General features: G+C 36.3%; 1 protein-coding gene across 1 annotated transcript in view; it reads left to right on the forward strand.

Annotated features, from left to right (window-relative positions):
* Window positions 1–16,606, forward strand: part of MYO16 (myosin XVI) — a 675,300-nt gene that overhangs the window by 124,526 nt on the left and 534,168 nt on the right. The window contains exon 4 of the mRNA XM_036754583.1: window positions 14,000–14,108. Within this exon, the coding sequence (XP_036610478.1) occupies window positions 14,000–14,108 (109 nt within the window). The remainder of the gene's footprint in view (window positions 1–13,999; window positions 14,109–16,606) is intronic.

The raw sequence follows: 16,606 nt of genomic DNA on the forward strand, positions 1-16,606 counted from the left end.
ATTTCTTGAAAGATGATATCTAGGCTCTTTTTTTGATCATGATTTTCAGGTAGTCCAGTAATTTTTAAATTATCTCTCTTTGATCCACTTTCCAGGTCAGTTGTTTTTCCAATGAGTTATTTCACATTGTTTTCTGTTTTTTTTCATTCTTTTGGTTTTGTTTTATAAATTCTTGATTTCTCATTAAGTCACTAGCTTCAATTTGTTCTATTCTAATTTTAAAGGAATTATTTTTTCATTGAGCTTTTGGACTTCCTTTTCCATTTTGCCAATTCGGCTTTTTAAGGCATTCTTTTCCTCATTTGCTTTTTGGACTTCTTTTGCCATTTTATTTAGTCTATTTTTAAGGTGTTATTTTCTTCAACATTTTTTGTGTCTCCTTTAGCAAGGTGTTTACTCATTTTTCTTCATATTTTTGTATCACTTTAATTTATCTTCCCAATTTTTCCTCTATTTCTCTTACTTGATGCTCAGAATCCTTTTTGAGCTCTTTCATGGCCTGCGACCAATTCATGTTTTTCCTTGGAGGCTTTGGATGTAGGAGCTTTGACTTTGTTTTCTTCTTCTGGTTTTATGTTTTGATCTTCCTTGTCACCAATGTAAGATTCTATAATATGATTCTTTTCCAATATTTGTTCATTTACCTAAGCCAATTTCTTTACTATTTAGCTCTTTCTTAAGGTAAGACTCTGCTTCCAGTGTGGAGGATGTACTGTGCCAAGCTTCAGGGGTTTTGTGCAGCAGTTTTCAGAGAAATTTTAGGGACCTGTAAATGTTCAGTTCTTCCAAGGTTGTATGATCAAAGGAGAGGTGGTTATTCCTCTCCTGGACTGTGCTCTGGTCTGTGAGTAACCACGAACACTCTTTTCTGCCTTGGAAGTGTGAGGAGGGTTCCTTCTCCACTGTTGCCACAAGCTACACCATGCCAGTGCTCCTCCTCGCTCTTGGACCTGCACCCAGTATTGTGACCCAGATTGAAGCACAGGCAAAGCCAGAGAATCCTGCCTCAGTGCTAGAAAAGTTGCAATGCCCCTCTGATCAGCAGATCAATCTCCTCCACTGTCTTTGTGACAAGAGCTCTGGAAGCAGCCACTGCTGCCCTGGGACTGGGGCCGGACCAAGCTCCTCTTTTACCCAAGTCTAACAGACCATTCTTACTGACCTTATAAGTTGTCTTTGGCATTTGTGGTTTGAGTAGTCTGGAAACCACCACAGCTACCAGGGATTCAGTCCCCTGAGGGACTGGCTCAGCTAGTATTGGGATGTGCTCCTCTCCCAGCTCAGTGCAACAGACATTTCCTGTTGATCTTTCATGTTGTCTTGGGCTGGAACTTTGTTTTGCTTTGTCATTTTGAGGGTTCTGTAGCTGTAGAATTTGTTTAGCATCATTTTTACAGGTATTTGTAGGGGTCTGAGGGAGAGCTCTAGCATGTCCCTGCTTTAATTCTGCCATCTTGGCTCCAGCCCCTGAGAAATTTTTTAGAGAAGTACTTGTTACCAATTTCAGATTAACAGTATTCTAGCAAGTTATAATATTTAGCAAGTTATAATATTTACCAAATAGGAACCATAGAAATAAATTTGTAGCATATAACATACTAAAATTATGTCCTTGAACGACTATCATAAGGGTATGTCCTGATCCTTAGAGCCTCACTCAGCTCAAAAAAGAGGAGGATGAGAATGTGAGGTTGTCACTATATGTCTTTGAAAGTGAGTTAAATGAAAGCAGCGGGTTCTAAAATTTGAGCAGCTGGAAGCCTCCTGTTCAGAATGTTCCAAGGTGAGCAATACCTTGTGAGCACTAGAGAAGTTCTTAAGGGGAAGCCGTCATTGAAGTTCAACTTGCTTCCTGCTAAATACAAGTTTCCCTCACTAACCTAGGGTCATCCTAAGTGAATGAATGGAGAACGAATGCCCATGTTCACCAGTACTGCAATTTAACCTCACACATACTGCTTCACTTCTCTGGGCTTTATTTTCTTCATTTGCAAAAGGAGGGTAAAGGGATTTTGGCAAATACCAAGATCATCTAAGGTGGAGGTACTCATGTGGGAGATACTAGGACCTTGATTCTGGGAGAAGACATTTTGTACTGGCCCACAAAATGTTTAGGAATGGATTTTTTCCATTGACTATTGTCAGAAAGGCTTGTATGTTTGAATTTACCTGAAGCACAGTTGATATCTCATTTGTCTTCCAGGAATCAACATCTTGTTCACCAACAGCAGGATGACCTTGTAGTAATCTGATAGGAAAGGGTCACCTTCCTTTCCCATTGCACCCTATGGTGCCAAGAAACCGACCGGGAGGGTTGATCCTGTTTCTATTGTCCTTTTCAGTTCTAGATGTAGGGATTAGTGTCCCCAGTAAGAGTACTCAAGTGAGAGGGACTTTGGAGTCTAATGTAATAGGCTGGATTTTGCTGCCAGCATAGCAGGGAATCCCTGAAAAAACAAGATCCCTGGATGCAAAGACAGAGGGTGCTTGGACTCAGAATTTGGTATAACTAATGCTACGTAGGAACTGATTCAAGCTGTGAACCTAATCTCCCTCCCAGAGACTGAGAGGGTACCGGAGGGACTATGCTGCTCAGGTGTAGGGGGAAATGCTTGTAGGTTCATTATGTCTATACCTTTGAACTAAATATTCTTTTGTAAAGGCTATTTTTGCATGGTTAAATGGAACTGGGGTGCTTGAACCCTTAAAATTAGGTGTCCGCAATTAGTGGAGTCTTAGACAAATGGCAGAGATGAGACACCTCCACCCCTACACCCTCAGGGTTTTGAAGAAACCTGGGAAAAGGGTAAAATGTAATATACGTAGCCTTAAGGCAGTGGATACCAGAGAGACATTGTTAGATGAGCATTGGAGTAGCTGATATCTTTTATGACTTCTAGCTTTGATAGCCTAGACCTGATAACATTTCACATCTATATTACACTTTAAGGTTTACAAAGTACTTTCATCTTTAAACATTATCTTATGTGAGTTTAAGCAATCTTGTCAATACTGTTATTATGCACATCTTATATGTGAATAAATTAAGCATCAGAGAGGTTACCTGAGCTATGCCAGATAGCTTACATAGTGAGTGTCTGAGGCAGAATTCAGATGCAGATCATCCTGACTTGGAATCCACCATTCTAATTGCTATACTGCTTTGATTTTCCAAATGCATTGTGATAGCTTAAGCTTCTAATAGCTTCCTAGAATATTTTAATTCTAACCGTGTCTTGATATATTTATGTGCTTTTAGTAAGCCTATGCAATAAATAGTATCTGAATTTATTCTAAATCCCTTACCATACATTAATTCACTAATCTGGTATCATAACTACTTTAAATCTCTGCATTCCTTTTTTTAAAAAAAAAGACATTTTGTTCACATGTAGTATTTAATTTTTAGTTTTATAATTGTGTACTATCATTGAATCCCACATGCTAATTTCATCTGTTTCTACTTTATAAATTTTGATGAATAGTAAATTAGAAAGAGCTTGTTTCACACACAACAGTATATGTAACAGGAAATCTGTAATAGTATCTGTTATGTAGAGTACTTGAGGTGACTACTATGATAATTTGATTATTTTTGATACCAAGTATTAAAGGGATAAGATTTTTCAGATATCCCTGGTAAGGAAGACTCTGCTTAATTCTTTTCAAAAGGCCCATTTCTACATGCTGAGCACTCCTTTGGGAATTATTATCTCACATGTGTATATGTACATACATAGGTGTATATAGAGAATACTGATAAGTCATTGTATATGTGTATATATGTATATATATATATATATATGTATATGTATATAGACACTAGTGTAATTGCCAGAAAAGATACAGAAAAGGAAAGGTTTATTTTAATTCCATTGGCTTCTTTGATCTATTTCACAGTAGGGTATTCCCAAATCAGAAAACATTTGGGGTTATATTGGCTCTTTGGATTTCTGGAAATAAAGTCATTTTAACTTCAGGGTCCATGAAGCAATTTGTTCTTTGGAATTATTCCATTCTATTTTCAAAATCTATAGTCATACACTCAATATTTCTGTATAAATGTAGATTTGCAGCAAGGAAGAAATTGTGGTTTCTTTATTTCTAGCCTAAAGATATTTTAAAAATTCTGAGGAAATTCCATAGGCCATTTACATTTGAGATATTTTAAAAATAATGAAATATGACAGCCAAATCTTTGCATTTGAAACCATGCCAGTTCCTAGGCAGCTACAATGCAAGAACAATGAGTCCATTTTAGTCTAGAACTCTTGGTTTTGTTATGGAAGGGGACCAATGACTTCAGGAGGGTGATGTCTTGACTTGCGGTAAATTGAAGTGAGGCAGAGATGTGTAGAGTCATCAGCCTCACCCTTTCCTCTAAGGTCATCTGAGTCCAGTGGCAAGAAATGACCCCAGATACAGTGGGATAGTGTGACATTTTTAATCTAAAGTCTTTCCAAGGTCTCAGTTTGTCTAAGACGAAACCTTGGGAAAGATCTTAGCTTAAAAAGGCCAAGGTCTTCTACCACATCTGGGGTCATCTACAGTCATCCTGACCTGTCTTGCCACTGGAACAGTAACCTAGTGATTATTACATGTCAAGGACTATGCTAAACACTTTAAAATTATTGTCTCATTTGATCCTCACAAAAATATTGGAGATAGGTGATATTATCATCCCCATTTTAAAGCTGAGGAAACCGAGGCAAGTGGGGCAAGTGACTTGCCACATCTAACAAATGTCTGAGGCTAAATTTGAACTCAAGTCTTCCTGACTGCATGCCCAGCACTCTGTCCATTGCATCACCCAGATGCTAAATGCAGCCTGAACCACATTAAAATATAATTGGGAATTAGTTAACAAAATAAATAGAAATACAATAAAACATAGATAATATTACACTTTAAAATTTAATCAACCTATAGCCCCTTAGAATCCTTATGGGGCAGCTAGAGAGCCTAGAGGCAGGAAGACTTCTCTTCTTGAGTTCAAATCCAGCCTCAGACACTGTGACCCTGGGTAAGTCATTTCATCTGGTTGCGTCAGTTTCCTAATCTGTAAAATGAGCTGGAGAAGGAAATGGCAAACTACTTCAGTCTGTTTGCCAAAAACAACCCCAATTGGGGTCACAAAGAGTCAGATATGACTGAAAATGACTAAAAAATAACAGAAACCCTTTGTACAGATTAGTGGCCCATTGCTATTTGTACTTGAAGCCATTTGTATAAAGGATGTCATTAAGAAATATATGATTAAAAAAGATGGGCTTTTCTAATGGTAAAATCAAAGAAGAGCTAGTAATCATGGCTCATATATGTTTCATCAACATCTTCATGGTGTGAAGAGAAAGTGAGGAAGGGCCTTAGATGATTAGGGGTCCCTCTATGATGACCTTATGGGAGGACGTGGATAAGAATTGCACAGTATGCATGGGCTTTGATGGGTGGCAAACATAATTTAAGAGAATACTCACAATTAAAACATTAGGTGTTCATTGGAGCATATAAGTGACAGATTAGATGCTCAATAAATGCCTTTTTAATTGAACTGACCTTTTAAAACCAAAAGCGTTTTGGGCCATTTAATAAAGAAGCAAATAGTCTCACCTCAGTTAGCCCTTGGGCAGATTATTATGTTAAGTTGCATAAAGTAACCAGAGTAATACTGTAGGAGGAAATGACAAACCACTCCAATATCCTTGCCAAGAAAACCCCAAGGACAATATGATTCATAGGGTCATAAACAGTCAGAGACTACTAAATGACTGAACAACAACAACCAAGGTAATACATCGATTTATAGGTGAATATATGTGTATATATATGTATATATATATATATATTTATGTGTGTGTGTGTGTGTATATATATATTTAGATATATATATACACACACACATACATACACCCATACACATACATATATGTGTGCATGTATAGACACACATTTATGTATATATACATACACATATATGTGTGTATGTATGTATGTATGTATATGGACCTTACATAGCACTGAGTAGAAACTTCTCATTTGTACAAATGCAGGAAATGAGGCCTTGGATAAAAGAAGTAACTTTACCAGTGTCACAGAGAATCAGTAGTCAAGCCCAGTTCTCCCTCAAGCACACAGTCCAGTGCTCTCTATACAGTCCGGGGGTGGGGAACCTGCAGCCTTGAGGCCACATGTGACCCTTTAGGTCTTCAAGTGCTATCCTTTGAAAAGAGATTTGTTCTGTGAAGTTTGAATTCAGGCAAAGGGCCACACTTGAGGACCTAGAGGGCCACACGTAGCTTCAAAGTCACAGGTCCCCACCCCTGTTCTACACTATAAGATCAGTAAGATAACAGTGAAGCTATTGGATGATATCAATGTGATTCAGCTATATAGCTAAGCATGGACATTTTTTTCTAAAATTTGACACAATTTGAGTCTAGTTTGTACAATATGTCACCTAATATATCAGATAATTACAGAAAAAGATAAATATAATAAAAAGGAAATAAAACCTTAATAATATGACTAGATGTCTATACTAGGTGGTAGTAGTGGATAGAGTGTTGGATTTCAAGCTAGGAAGAAATTAGTTGGAATTCTGCTTCTGTCTCTGACTAGCTATATAACACTGGGAAAGTCATATAAACTTTCTGAGCCTTATTTTTTCCCATCTGTAAAATGAAAGGCTTGGATTTCATAGCCTCTAAGTTTACTTCCAGTTCTTAATCTAATAATTTATGAAGAATATGGTTAGGTAGATTGCAGCCTAAATGGTAGATCATTACTCTTGAGCTACTAAAAGAGCAAGGAATAAAGGGGAGAACTTTATTATGTTGGAGGAGTCTTCTTATTGGAGAATATGAGAATTACAAGAGATAAAGTATAGAGTGGTTATGAAAGAATATTCATAACAAGTGTGCATTTTACTCCCAGGCTCCTCACCTCCTAGAGCTGCTTCTCCACTAGGATAGCTTTTTAGGAGCCCACTTCACCTTTAAGCCATGGTAAGGTCATTAATCAATTTAGTAAAGCATAGATTACATTCTAACCATGTGCCACACTCTGTTCTAGTATCTATGACTTAAATATAATGAATAAAACAATCTCTGGTTGCAAAGAACTTTCATTCTAATGGGGGAGATAATAATTGCACATGGAAATGTATACAGAATAAAAATAAAGATAAGAAATACAAAGTAGCTAAATGTGTCAATTTTGAAGGATAACAGTAGTTTAGGGAATCAGAACAGTAACACTATTGAACCTTGTCATTTTTCAAATAAAAATCCTACCATATAGAGAAGTTGAGTCACTTGTCCAAGTTCATATAGATAGTAAGTGGCAAAGACAGAATATGAACCTAGGTCTTCAGACTATGAATTCAGTGCTTTTACTAATGGAACACAAGCCCATCTTTCTGCTGTAAATCAGTTGGTCTCAAGCTAAATTTACTATGAGTCTAAGTAGAATTAGTCACAAAAATAAATTTATTATCCTCTCCTTCCCCCAAACAAACTTGAATTTCAGAGTCAAGTTCATTCAGATACTCATGTATGGAAGAAACCATCCTTATTTCACGAAGTCCAGCATTTCTTCTGTCTCTTGACGTTACCCACCTTCCATTGTGATACCTTTTGTCAGTGTTTGAATGCTTGTCATATGCAGATGAAGGTATAATTGAAAAGTTCAAAATTCCCTCTGAAAGATGAACCATGAATGAAAAGGATCAAGAGGAATAATTGGAGAACATCTAAGGAAACAAAAGGCATTTTATCATTTAAATGTGATTTGTAAAAATTAGTCTTTAAATTCCCAGGGCAGGGATAATTTTATCAACAGAAAACATTCTTATTATAGTCTGGCCAAATCAGATCTAATTACATCCCCTAATCTTAGTGTGTCCTAGTAAAACCGTGTGGAATTACCTGAGAAATGTTGAACGACTATGTTATCGCACATACTAAATCAGAGATAGATTGTTTTTTATACGATATTATGCTGTTCTAAATTATCTAGGCCATTTATTGTTTGATCTGGAAAATTAATTAATAACTGACTATAGATAGGAGATAACATATACACACAGGAACTGGAGATGATATATTTGCATAATTTTATTTTCCAGATATATTTGTCACAGAGTATCTTTATCAAAAAGAAGTATAATATATAATATTGAAGATATTCTGTGCTGTAAATTGATAGCTGAAATGGGGGTCAGAAGACCTAGGCCCTGAACCAGCCTGTGCTACTCACTAATAGCACAACTAGGGTAAAGTCATTTAACAGATCTAAACTCCATTTAACTTATCTAGAAAATGAAGTGAAGTGGTTGGACCGTATTATCTGTGAGGGTTCTATCTGGTCTGAAATTGCATTATTCTATTAAATCATTTGACATCACATTTAAAAAGACCAGAATTTAAGAATACCTCAAAAGACTAAACTGTGTCAATCTATACTAGATATGTTTTTTTTAATCCATAAAGCAAAGAAAATAGAGATAAGGTGAAAATTACATTTCAAAGAAAAATTACAGATAGAGATATCAACATCGATATTGATATTTATATATTTGTTAATGTGTTTGGTCCTTTAAATATAAGAGGTTAAGCTTAGTAACCTTTGATTACATTCCTACTAGTTGCCAACCACTGAAACAGGTATTCATGACATAAACACAAAACTTACACATTTTCTGCTCTTAAGGAACTTATGTTCTATGAGAAGATATGCCATTTCTATAGACAAATAAATGCAAAAAAGACATAGTAAATACAAAATAATTTCTGGTTTAGTAGGGATAGCATTAGTAAATGAGAGGGAGGGGATTGACCTAGTAACAAGTGGCAATTGAGTATTTCCTTGAAAGAAGCTAAGAATTCTTTATGGTAGAAGTGAGAAAGGAATGTATTCTAGGTGTAAATGACATAATAGGAGAAGTCCTAGAACAAGAGGCATAGGGTCATGCACGTGATATAGCAATGAGGTATATTGATTGGTCTGTACCGTAGAGGGTCTTAGGGAAAGGAAAGGCAGTAAACCCAGAAGGGTTGTTTAGAGCCAGATTGTGAAAGAGTTCGTATTTTATTCTACAGACAAAGTGGAGCCTCTGGGAGCTTTTAACTGCGGATATGACATGGTCAGACCTGTGCTTTAAGAATATCAATCTGGTAGTTGTGTGGAGGATGGATTGGAGAAGGAAGTGGCTAGAGCTAGTGAGACCAATTAGGACATTTTTCAATTGCCTAATGGCCTGTTGTATTTACACATGTTTTGCTCCAAGATAATTTTTTTCTCTTTAGATTTCTGTGACTTCTTGTTCATTCTTCATTCTCTTCCTGTCTACAGTACCTCTCCCTCTGTTTCCTTTGATGACTCATGATTCATATGTCTTCACCTAACTGTAGGTACACACCTGAGAATCTCTCTCAGGCCTCCTCTTCTTTCTATACTCTCAGCGATCTTTTCTGCTCCTGTTGATTCATTGATCATTTCCGTGAAGATGAATTCTAGAATTATATATCCAAACATCATGTCTTTTCTGGGATTCGTTGCCCAATCCACAAATGCCTACTGGACATTTCTACCTAGATGTCTTATAGACATCTGTACGCAAATGAGTCCCAGAGTTACATATGTCAAGCCTAGTTTGCTTTTCCCCCTGAATCCAGTGCCCCATTACCAACTGCCTGCTGAACATTTTGAAGTACTTGCCATATAGTCATATCATACACACACGCACACACACATGACATGTATATACCTATGTATGTGTGTGTATCAACATTTATAAAAAAGAGCACTGATTATCATTCTACCCCATTCTATCCTTGAACTTCCCTGTTTTTATTGACAGAACTAACATCCTTCCAGTCACACAGCTTTGCAGTCTTGGACTAATTCTTGATCTCTCACCCCACACAGTTCAGCCCTCACCATTTCTCAACTAAACTATAGCAATAGTATCCTAACTGATATTCCTACGTCTGGTTTCTCCTCTTTCTAATGTACCCCTTCAAACGTGCAAATAAAGCACAAATCTGACATGCCACACCCCAACTCAATTAAATATGAAAATTCTCCTTTTACCTATAGGGTCAAACAAATTCCTTTGTTTAGAATCTTAAATCTTTTATAACCTGACTCCAGCCTAGTTTTCTAGCCATTTTATGCATTATTCCCCTTAAATGCTATTTTGTACAGCCAAACATTCCTCATATATGACATTCCATTTCACATTTCCGTTGGTTACCCAAGTTATTTCAATTGCCTACAGGGTAGTCCCTCTTCACCTCCACCTCTTGGAATACCTAGGTGTATTCAAAGCTCACATCAAATGTGGCCACTTTTGTGGGGGCTTCCCTCATCCCTCTTTGCCGCCAGTATCCCCGCAAACTATAAGTTCACTCAGAGAACATTTTTCATTTCTGTCCCTATATCTCTGATGCATAGACCAGTGTCTGGCACAATGCAAGTATGCTTGCTTACACCATTGATTTGTATATGTGAGGAGTGATGAGGCCCTGAACTTGGGTGGTGACTACATGTATGGAGAAAAGTGGATAGAAAGTGTTTTGCCGAAAAAAGCAAGCGAGACCCGGATATAAATTTGATGTGGATTTATTGAAGCATGTGACTGTTCGGAGTAATTACTCAAATCGAACAGCGCTGAGCAAAGGAAGAGAAAGAGTATTTAAAGGGAAAGAACACAGTTAGATTTCCATGGAGATGGGGATGCAAACAGTGGGACAAGCTGAGGCAGGATTATTTCCATGGAGAAGGGAACACAAACAGTGGGGTCCGTGGAGATGGGACTACAAACAGTGGGGTCCATGGAGATGGGAGTAAAAACAGTGGGGTGAGCTAGGGCAAGATGGAGAAACTGGAGAGAGGGGGGCAGGGCATAACAAAAGGAGGGATATTATGGAAGAAAATCAACAAGATTTGGCAATGGATTTGGATATAGGGGTGAAGGAGAGGAAAGGTTTGAAGGCAATCCTGAGGTGATGAATTTTAGTGGCTAAAAAAGTGGGTGGTGTCCTCAAAAGAAATAGAGAAGTTAAGAAGAAAGTTTGGGAAAAAAACATAATGAATACTGATTGGGAAGTTATGATTTTGAGATGCCTACTGAACATACAATTGAAGATGACCAATAGGCGATTAGTGATGTGAGATTGGAGATCAGGACAGTCCAGGGCTGGATATATGGTTCTGGGAGTCAGCTACTTAGAAAAGGTAATTGAACCCATAAAGTAATGAAGAGATAGAATAAGACCCAGGATAGCACCACAGAGCAAACAAACCCACAGGTGGTGGGATGATAATAATTATCCTTCAAAGAAACAAACAGAGTGACCGCATAAATTGGAAGACAATAAAGAACAGTGTCATGAAAACTTAGGGAGGAGAGAGCATTTAAGATGAGAATGTTCTCAACAAGGGTAAATGCTTTAGAGAACTCAAAATTGATGATGACTAAAGGAAAAAATTATGAAATTTTGCCCTTAAGAGATCATCATTAATCTTGTATAAAACCATTTCAGCTGAATGATGAGATAGGAAGCCAGAATCCAAGGCATTGAGGCCTGAGAGATGAGAGAAAGTAGAAAACAGCGTACTATATAGTCAGATTTTTTCTACTAAAGAAGTATGATTAAAATAGAGGATAGAGGCAAGGAGAATAGCTTGGGGCATCAGTAGATTAAGATTACTATTTTTGTTTTTAAGATTGGGGAGATCTAGTCATGTTTTCAAAGAAGCAACCAGTGAATGGCATGAGACTGAACATTAAGGAAAGAGTGGGGGTCATTATATGCAAGAAGCAGACTTCCAGAGGGAAAAAGAAAGAGTGGAGTAGGGATAAAATATGGACAGAAATAGAGGGATTGACTTTAGCAAGGAGGTCAGCTTCTTATTCTGAGACTAGGGCAAAAAAAAGAGGTAGGGATGAGCTACATAATGGTGTTGAAGTAATTTGAAGTGTAAAACTGAATAGAAAAGAGATATTGTGACATTACTTCAAATGAGATAATATCTATAAAGTTCTTAGGATAATAAATGGCATATATAAGTTATACACACACACACATATATATATATATATATATATATTAGGATTTTTTTATCTGAAACATGAATTATCCTCTGAGAAGGAAAGAATAAGGATAGTAGAGGTGGCTTGAAGACAGAAGAAAAAAAGTGAAATATAGGAATAGTAGGAAGAGTGGAATACAGCAGTCAAGAATATAATTTTTTGCAAGAAGAGTCAATGCAGTTGTATGACTTCTTTTACATTAGCTTTCAGTAGTAAGCAAGAAGAAGAAAAGAAATAGAAGCATTTAAGAGTTGGAGTTTGGTAAGGGATGAGCAGTGATTGGAAAAGAGGCCAAAGGACTCAAGGGTAGGAAACTGTGAAAGTTGAGTTGGTCAAATATTGGAACAAGATTTTGAATAATGGGAATTGGTATCATAGGAGGACTGATGGTCTTAGAAAGTTGGGGTAGGTGGTGAGGTGGTGGAGGTGAGGACAGACAATAAGTTTAAGAAGGGTGAAGCACAGGAAGAGATGGAAGAATCGATCTATTTCTATAGAAACTAATTTAAAGATTAGCTACAAAATTAATTTAGATTGTAAATGCTTGCAATTTTCATGAAATCTATACATACTTGGTCAGTTCATTCAAAAGTAAGTAAAATTCACCTTCAGAGGCAGCAATAGTGAGTTCCATTTCCAGTACCTTGGAAACATTTAAAGTATGTTGGAAATAGGGAGTCCTGCCCCATTTATATGGTAGTATAGGATACATGCTCGTGGTCTGCTAATGCGTGCTTTTCAGTCATCACTTGTGGGACTAAGTTGATGAGCTGCAACTGATTTTGAATGTATAATATTGATTAATTTTAGTTCCTTGAAGAAAGCTAATCATTATACAATTGATTAATCTTCTTGGCCCTGAACTGAAGGGCTTACTCTTCAGCCTTTGATGCATAAAAGCTAAGCAAAGGCAATATGTAGTTAATCTTATCCTAGGGTGTTATGAATCTGAAATTTATTTTCCCAGGAAGATTACCCACATAACTACTAGCAAAGAAAAACATTGGAAATGTTGTGATAAGGTGGGAAATGTTAAATTAAGAAAAACGCTTCTGCTATTTGTGCTATACCTAGAGGAATAACTAAGATACCAAGGGTAGCAACATTTCTTCAGAATTTTCAAAAACAGGGAAAGTTCTATCTTAGCCCATAAGGAAGAAAAAAAGGGATGGGGATAATCAAAGAACAGGGACTGATAAAAATACAAATCCTTGTATTTTCTGAAAAGATCTGTAAGAACCCAGTGTCACTTCAGTGGATGATATTGAATTAGAGATTTAATGGAAGATATAATTATATAATCAACTGACATAATAATAACAATATCTCATATTTACAAAGCACTTTAAAGATTAAGAAGCACTTTCCTCAAAATAACTATTTGAGAGAGGTAGTTTTTATTGCCATTTTACAGATGAGAAACCCAACTATGTTGTAGTTATCCTAACAATTCACAGAGTCGTTCTTCAGAATTTACCTAATACAATTTCTTCATTTTACCAATAAGGAAACTGAGTCTCAAAGATGTTCAGTCATCTTCCCAAGGACATATTTCTCTTATTTATTTTGGATAATAGTGGAAAGATTCCTGACTACTTAGTTAGATAACCCTTATTGAAATCTGATCTTTGTGACATTGAATAAGTCATTTAACCAACTGGGGCTTCAGTGTCCTCACCTGAAAAACGATGTTACTGGACTAGATTGACTCTGAGTTTCCTTCCAAATCTAGATCTATGATTCCGTGATGTAAACAGACACTTACTTTTTAAGTCAGTATAGAACAAAAAAAAAATTACTTTCAGTGATTCACTTCTCTAGTAGATTTATCTGTCTCAGATGAAAGTGATTTCTTTTAAAATGTCATTTTAAACTATTTCTCTTTCCCCCCACCATATCCAGGCTGGAGCCAATGTGCTGTTGCAGGATGTCAATGGGAATATACCACTAGATTATGCTGTAGAAGGGACAGAGTCAAATTGTATCCTTTTAACCTATCTAGATGAAAATGGTAAGATTACTTTTTCATTTATATAATATATCAGTGCTTTTATCTCTGTCAGAGTATTTTCACTATGGATTTTTTTTTGCAATCTTACTGGATTAGGCAACTAAGAGAACCCTTCTTAATCAGTGTTTTTCTTTTGTTGTTTGTTTGTTTTGGGGAGGTTTGTTTTTTTTAGCTCTCACTGTTATTCATTATTAGCTTGTTCATGAGGGAATACTCCCAAGCTGGGCAAAGCAGTAGAAATCCAGGAGACCAACAATGGATGGCTATTTTAACAAGCATTTACAGGTCATAATTGTTGGGACTAGTTTTATAATATAATGCTTTTCCACTGGGAGGGTGAAGAGCAAAGGAGGCCAAAGTGAACCAGGACAATTAAATTTTGATCTAATAGGTGAATGGTTACCCAATGGAGATGCCCTTAGGAAGTGAATAAGCGTAATATGAATTGCCTTAATTAGGGTAAATTGTGCTGCCAGGAGTCAATAAATCTCTATTTTCTGACGTCCTGGAATTCATTTCCAAAGACTTGACCAGGCACGTTATGGCCCAATCCAATCCAACAAACATTTATTAAATGCCTACTATGTGCCAGGCACTGTACTTATCACTGGAGATACAATAATAGAAAAAGAAAGACAGTGTCTACCCTCATGGAACTTATAATCTAAAAGAGACAACAAACAAGAGGAGGCAGAAGAGCAGGTGAGGGAATACCAAAGGGTATATGGCATCTTGTGCTATGTAGTTGAAAACAAGCAGAACAGCAGATGCAAAGTGGAGTCTAGTTTCTGCCCTCTATAAAAGAAAGCATTGGGAGGAATTTGTACTCTGCCCTCCAGCCATCCAATCAAAGTGGAGAGGATGTTGATAAAGGTGGTGTCAATCAAAGCTTGAGTTAACAGAATGATAGTGAGTTAAGAAGTGATGAACCTATCCTGGAAGAGGCATCTTCTTCTATGAAGATGAAACCAAGGCAGAAAACAGATGCAAAGTAGTGTCATTGATGGAGCAATTCCTGACCCTCTAAACCTAGCAGCTTACAAAAAGTCAAACCCCATCATCTGGAAAAGAGATGAAGATTTTTAATAATTGTATATTTCTTATGACTGCATGGGGCCCATGAAGTCTAGCACTTAGAAACAGAACAGCACATCTACCTCATTACTCACTTGTGCTTTTCCCCTCCTACATATTTTTAAAAGGTTTATTCTGGGCATTGCTTAGAATAATAATAATCAGTACTTAGAACATTTTAAAAATGTAGCCCAATTTAAGTTTAAGAGGAAGGTGAGTATTATTACCTCGATTAAATAATGAGAAACCACATTGACCAAGTATCTCTTTTGAAGGTCATTCAGTCAACTGTTAGAAGAACAAGAAGTAGGCAAGTAGTCAAGACTCTTTGGCCAAACTTTTTACTGAATTTGCTTTTTCCTCTTTCTATAATTCATTATTTTTTCTTTCCTATGTGATTAAAAAAATCATTTACTCTTTCAGAATATACATATATATATATATATATATATATATATATATATATATATATATATAATCATGAAATTTGGCAGTTTATAAATTTTTCATGCATTTTATAATGGTAAACTTGCACAAAGTATTTTGGCACTTTTAATTTTACGGTGCTAGTTCCATAGTTTTCCCCTCACCCTTCCCATCTGTATTTTTAGGAGCTATTGTTAATTAATTATTCTTTGAAAAGAGTCTTCATTTGCTCATGGATTATAGTAATTCATTAACATGGCTATTTAATCTCTTTGTGGGTTTGATCATATGGACATCTTTGTTTCCTAGCTATTTAGAAAGTTATATTTGATAGGATACCATCATATTTTACTGTAGTAAAATCAGTATTGTATATTTACCCAATATGTATTACCCAATAATGAAAATTAAGTGGTATTGTATTTTCAGTTGTTGTGGGGACTTTTTTTGGGGGGGGAACAGAAGGATTAATGAAGATCTAAATGAGAGGGAGATGCAAAAATTAATGACTCGGAAAAAATCAGTCACAATTCAGGTTATCACAATCAATTTGTAAAAGAAACAATTGCCAGAATAAATTCAGCCTCATATATCTTTAATTTTAAATTTTCTTTTTTGCCATTTGTCATCATTGCTGCAATGGTCTCTGCTGATACTATCCATCTGTTTCTTTCCTCCACCTAATTCACAATCTGTGCTCTGTTTATGTCAGCTCCCTTCCCACTTATTTGCATCATCTGGAGTTATTCTTTGCAAATTCCGTGTGATTTGATTTATGTTCTGACCTTCTCATTGGGCCTCTTTTAGTGGATGTCTTTCTGCTTTGTCCATGGGGTTGAGGGGTCTTAGAACTTATGACCCTAGCAGATATTTTTTTGTTTTCTTTTATATTTTACTTTCATGACCCTAACAGAGATTTTTGTTTTCTTTTATGTTTTACTTTCATATATCATTGTTGCATAGTTGTATCATATTTACTTTCTTTTAATCTTTGAATT

Source organism: Trichosurus vulpecula, chromosome 4 (assembly GCF_011100635.1).
Source record: "Trichosurus vulpecula isolate mTriVul1 chromosome 4, mTriVul1.pri, whole genome shotgun sequence".
Lineage (NCBI taxonomy): Eukaryota > Metazoa > Chordata > Mammalia > Diprotodontia > Phalangeridae > Trichosurus > Trichosurus vulpecula.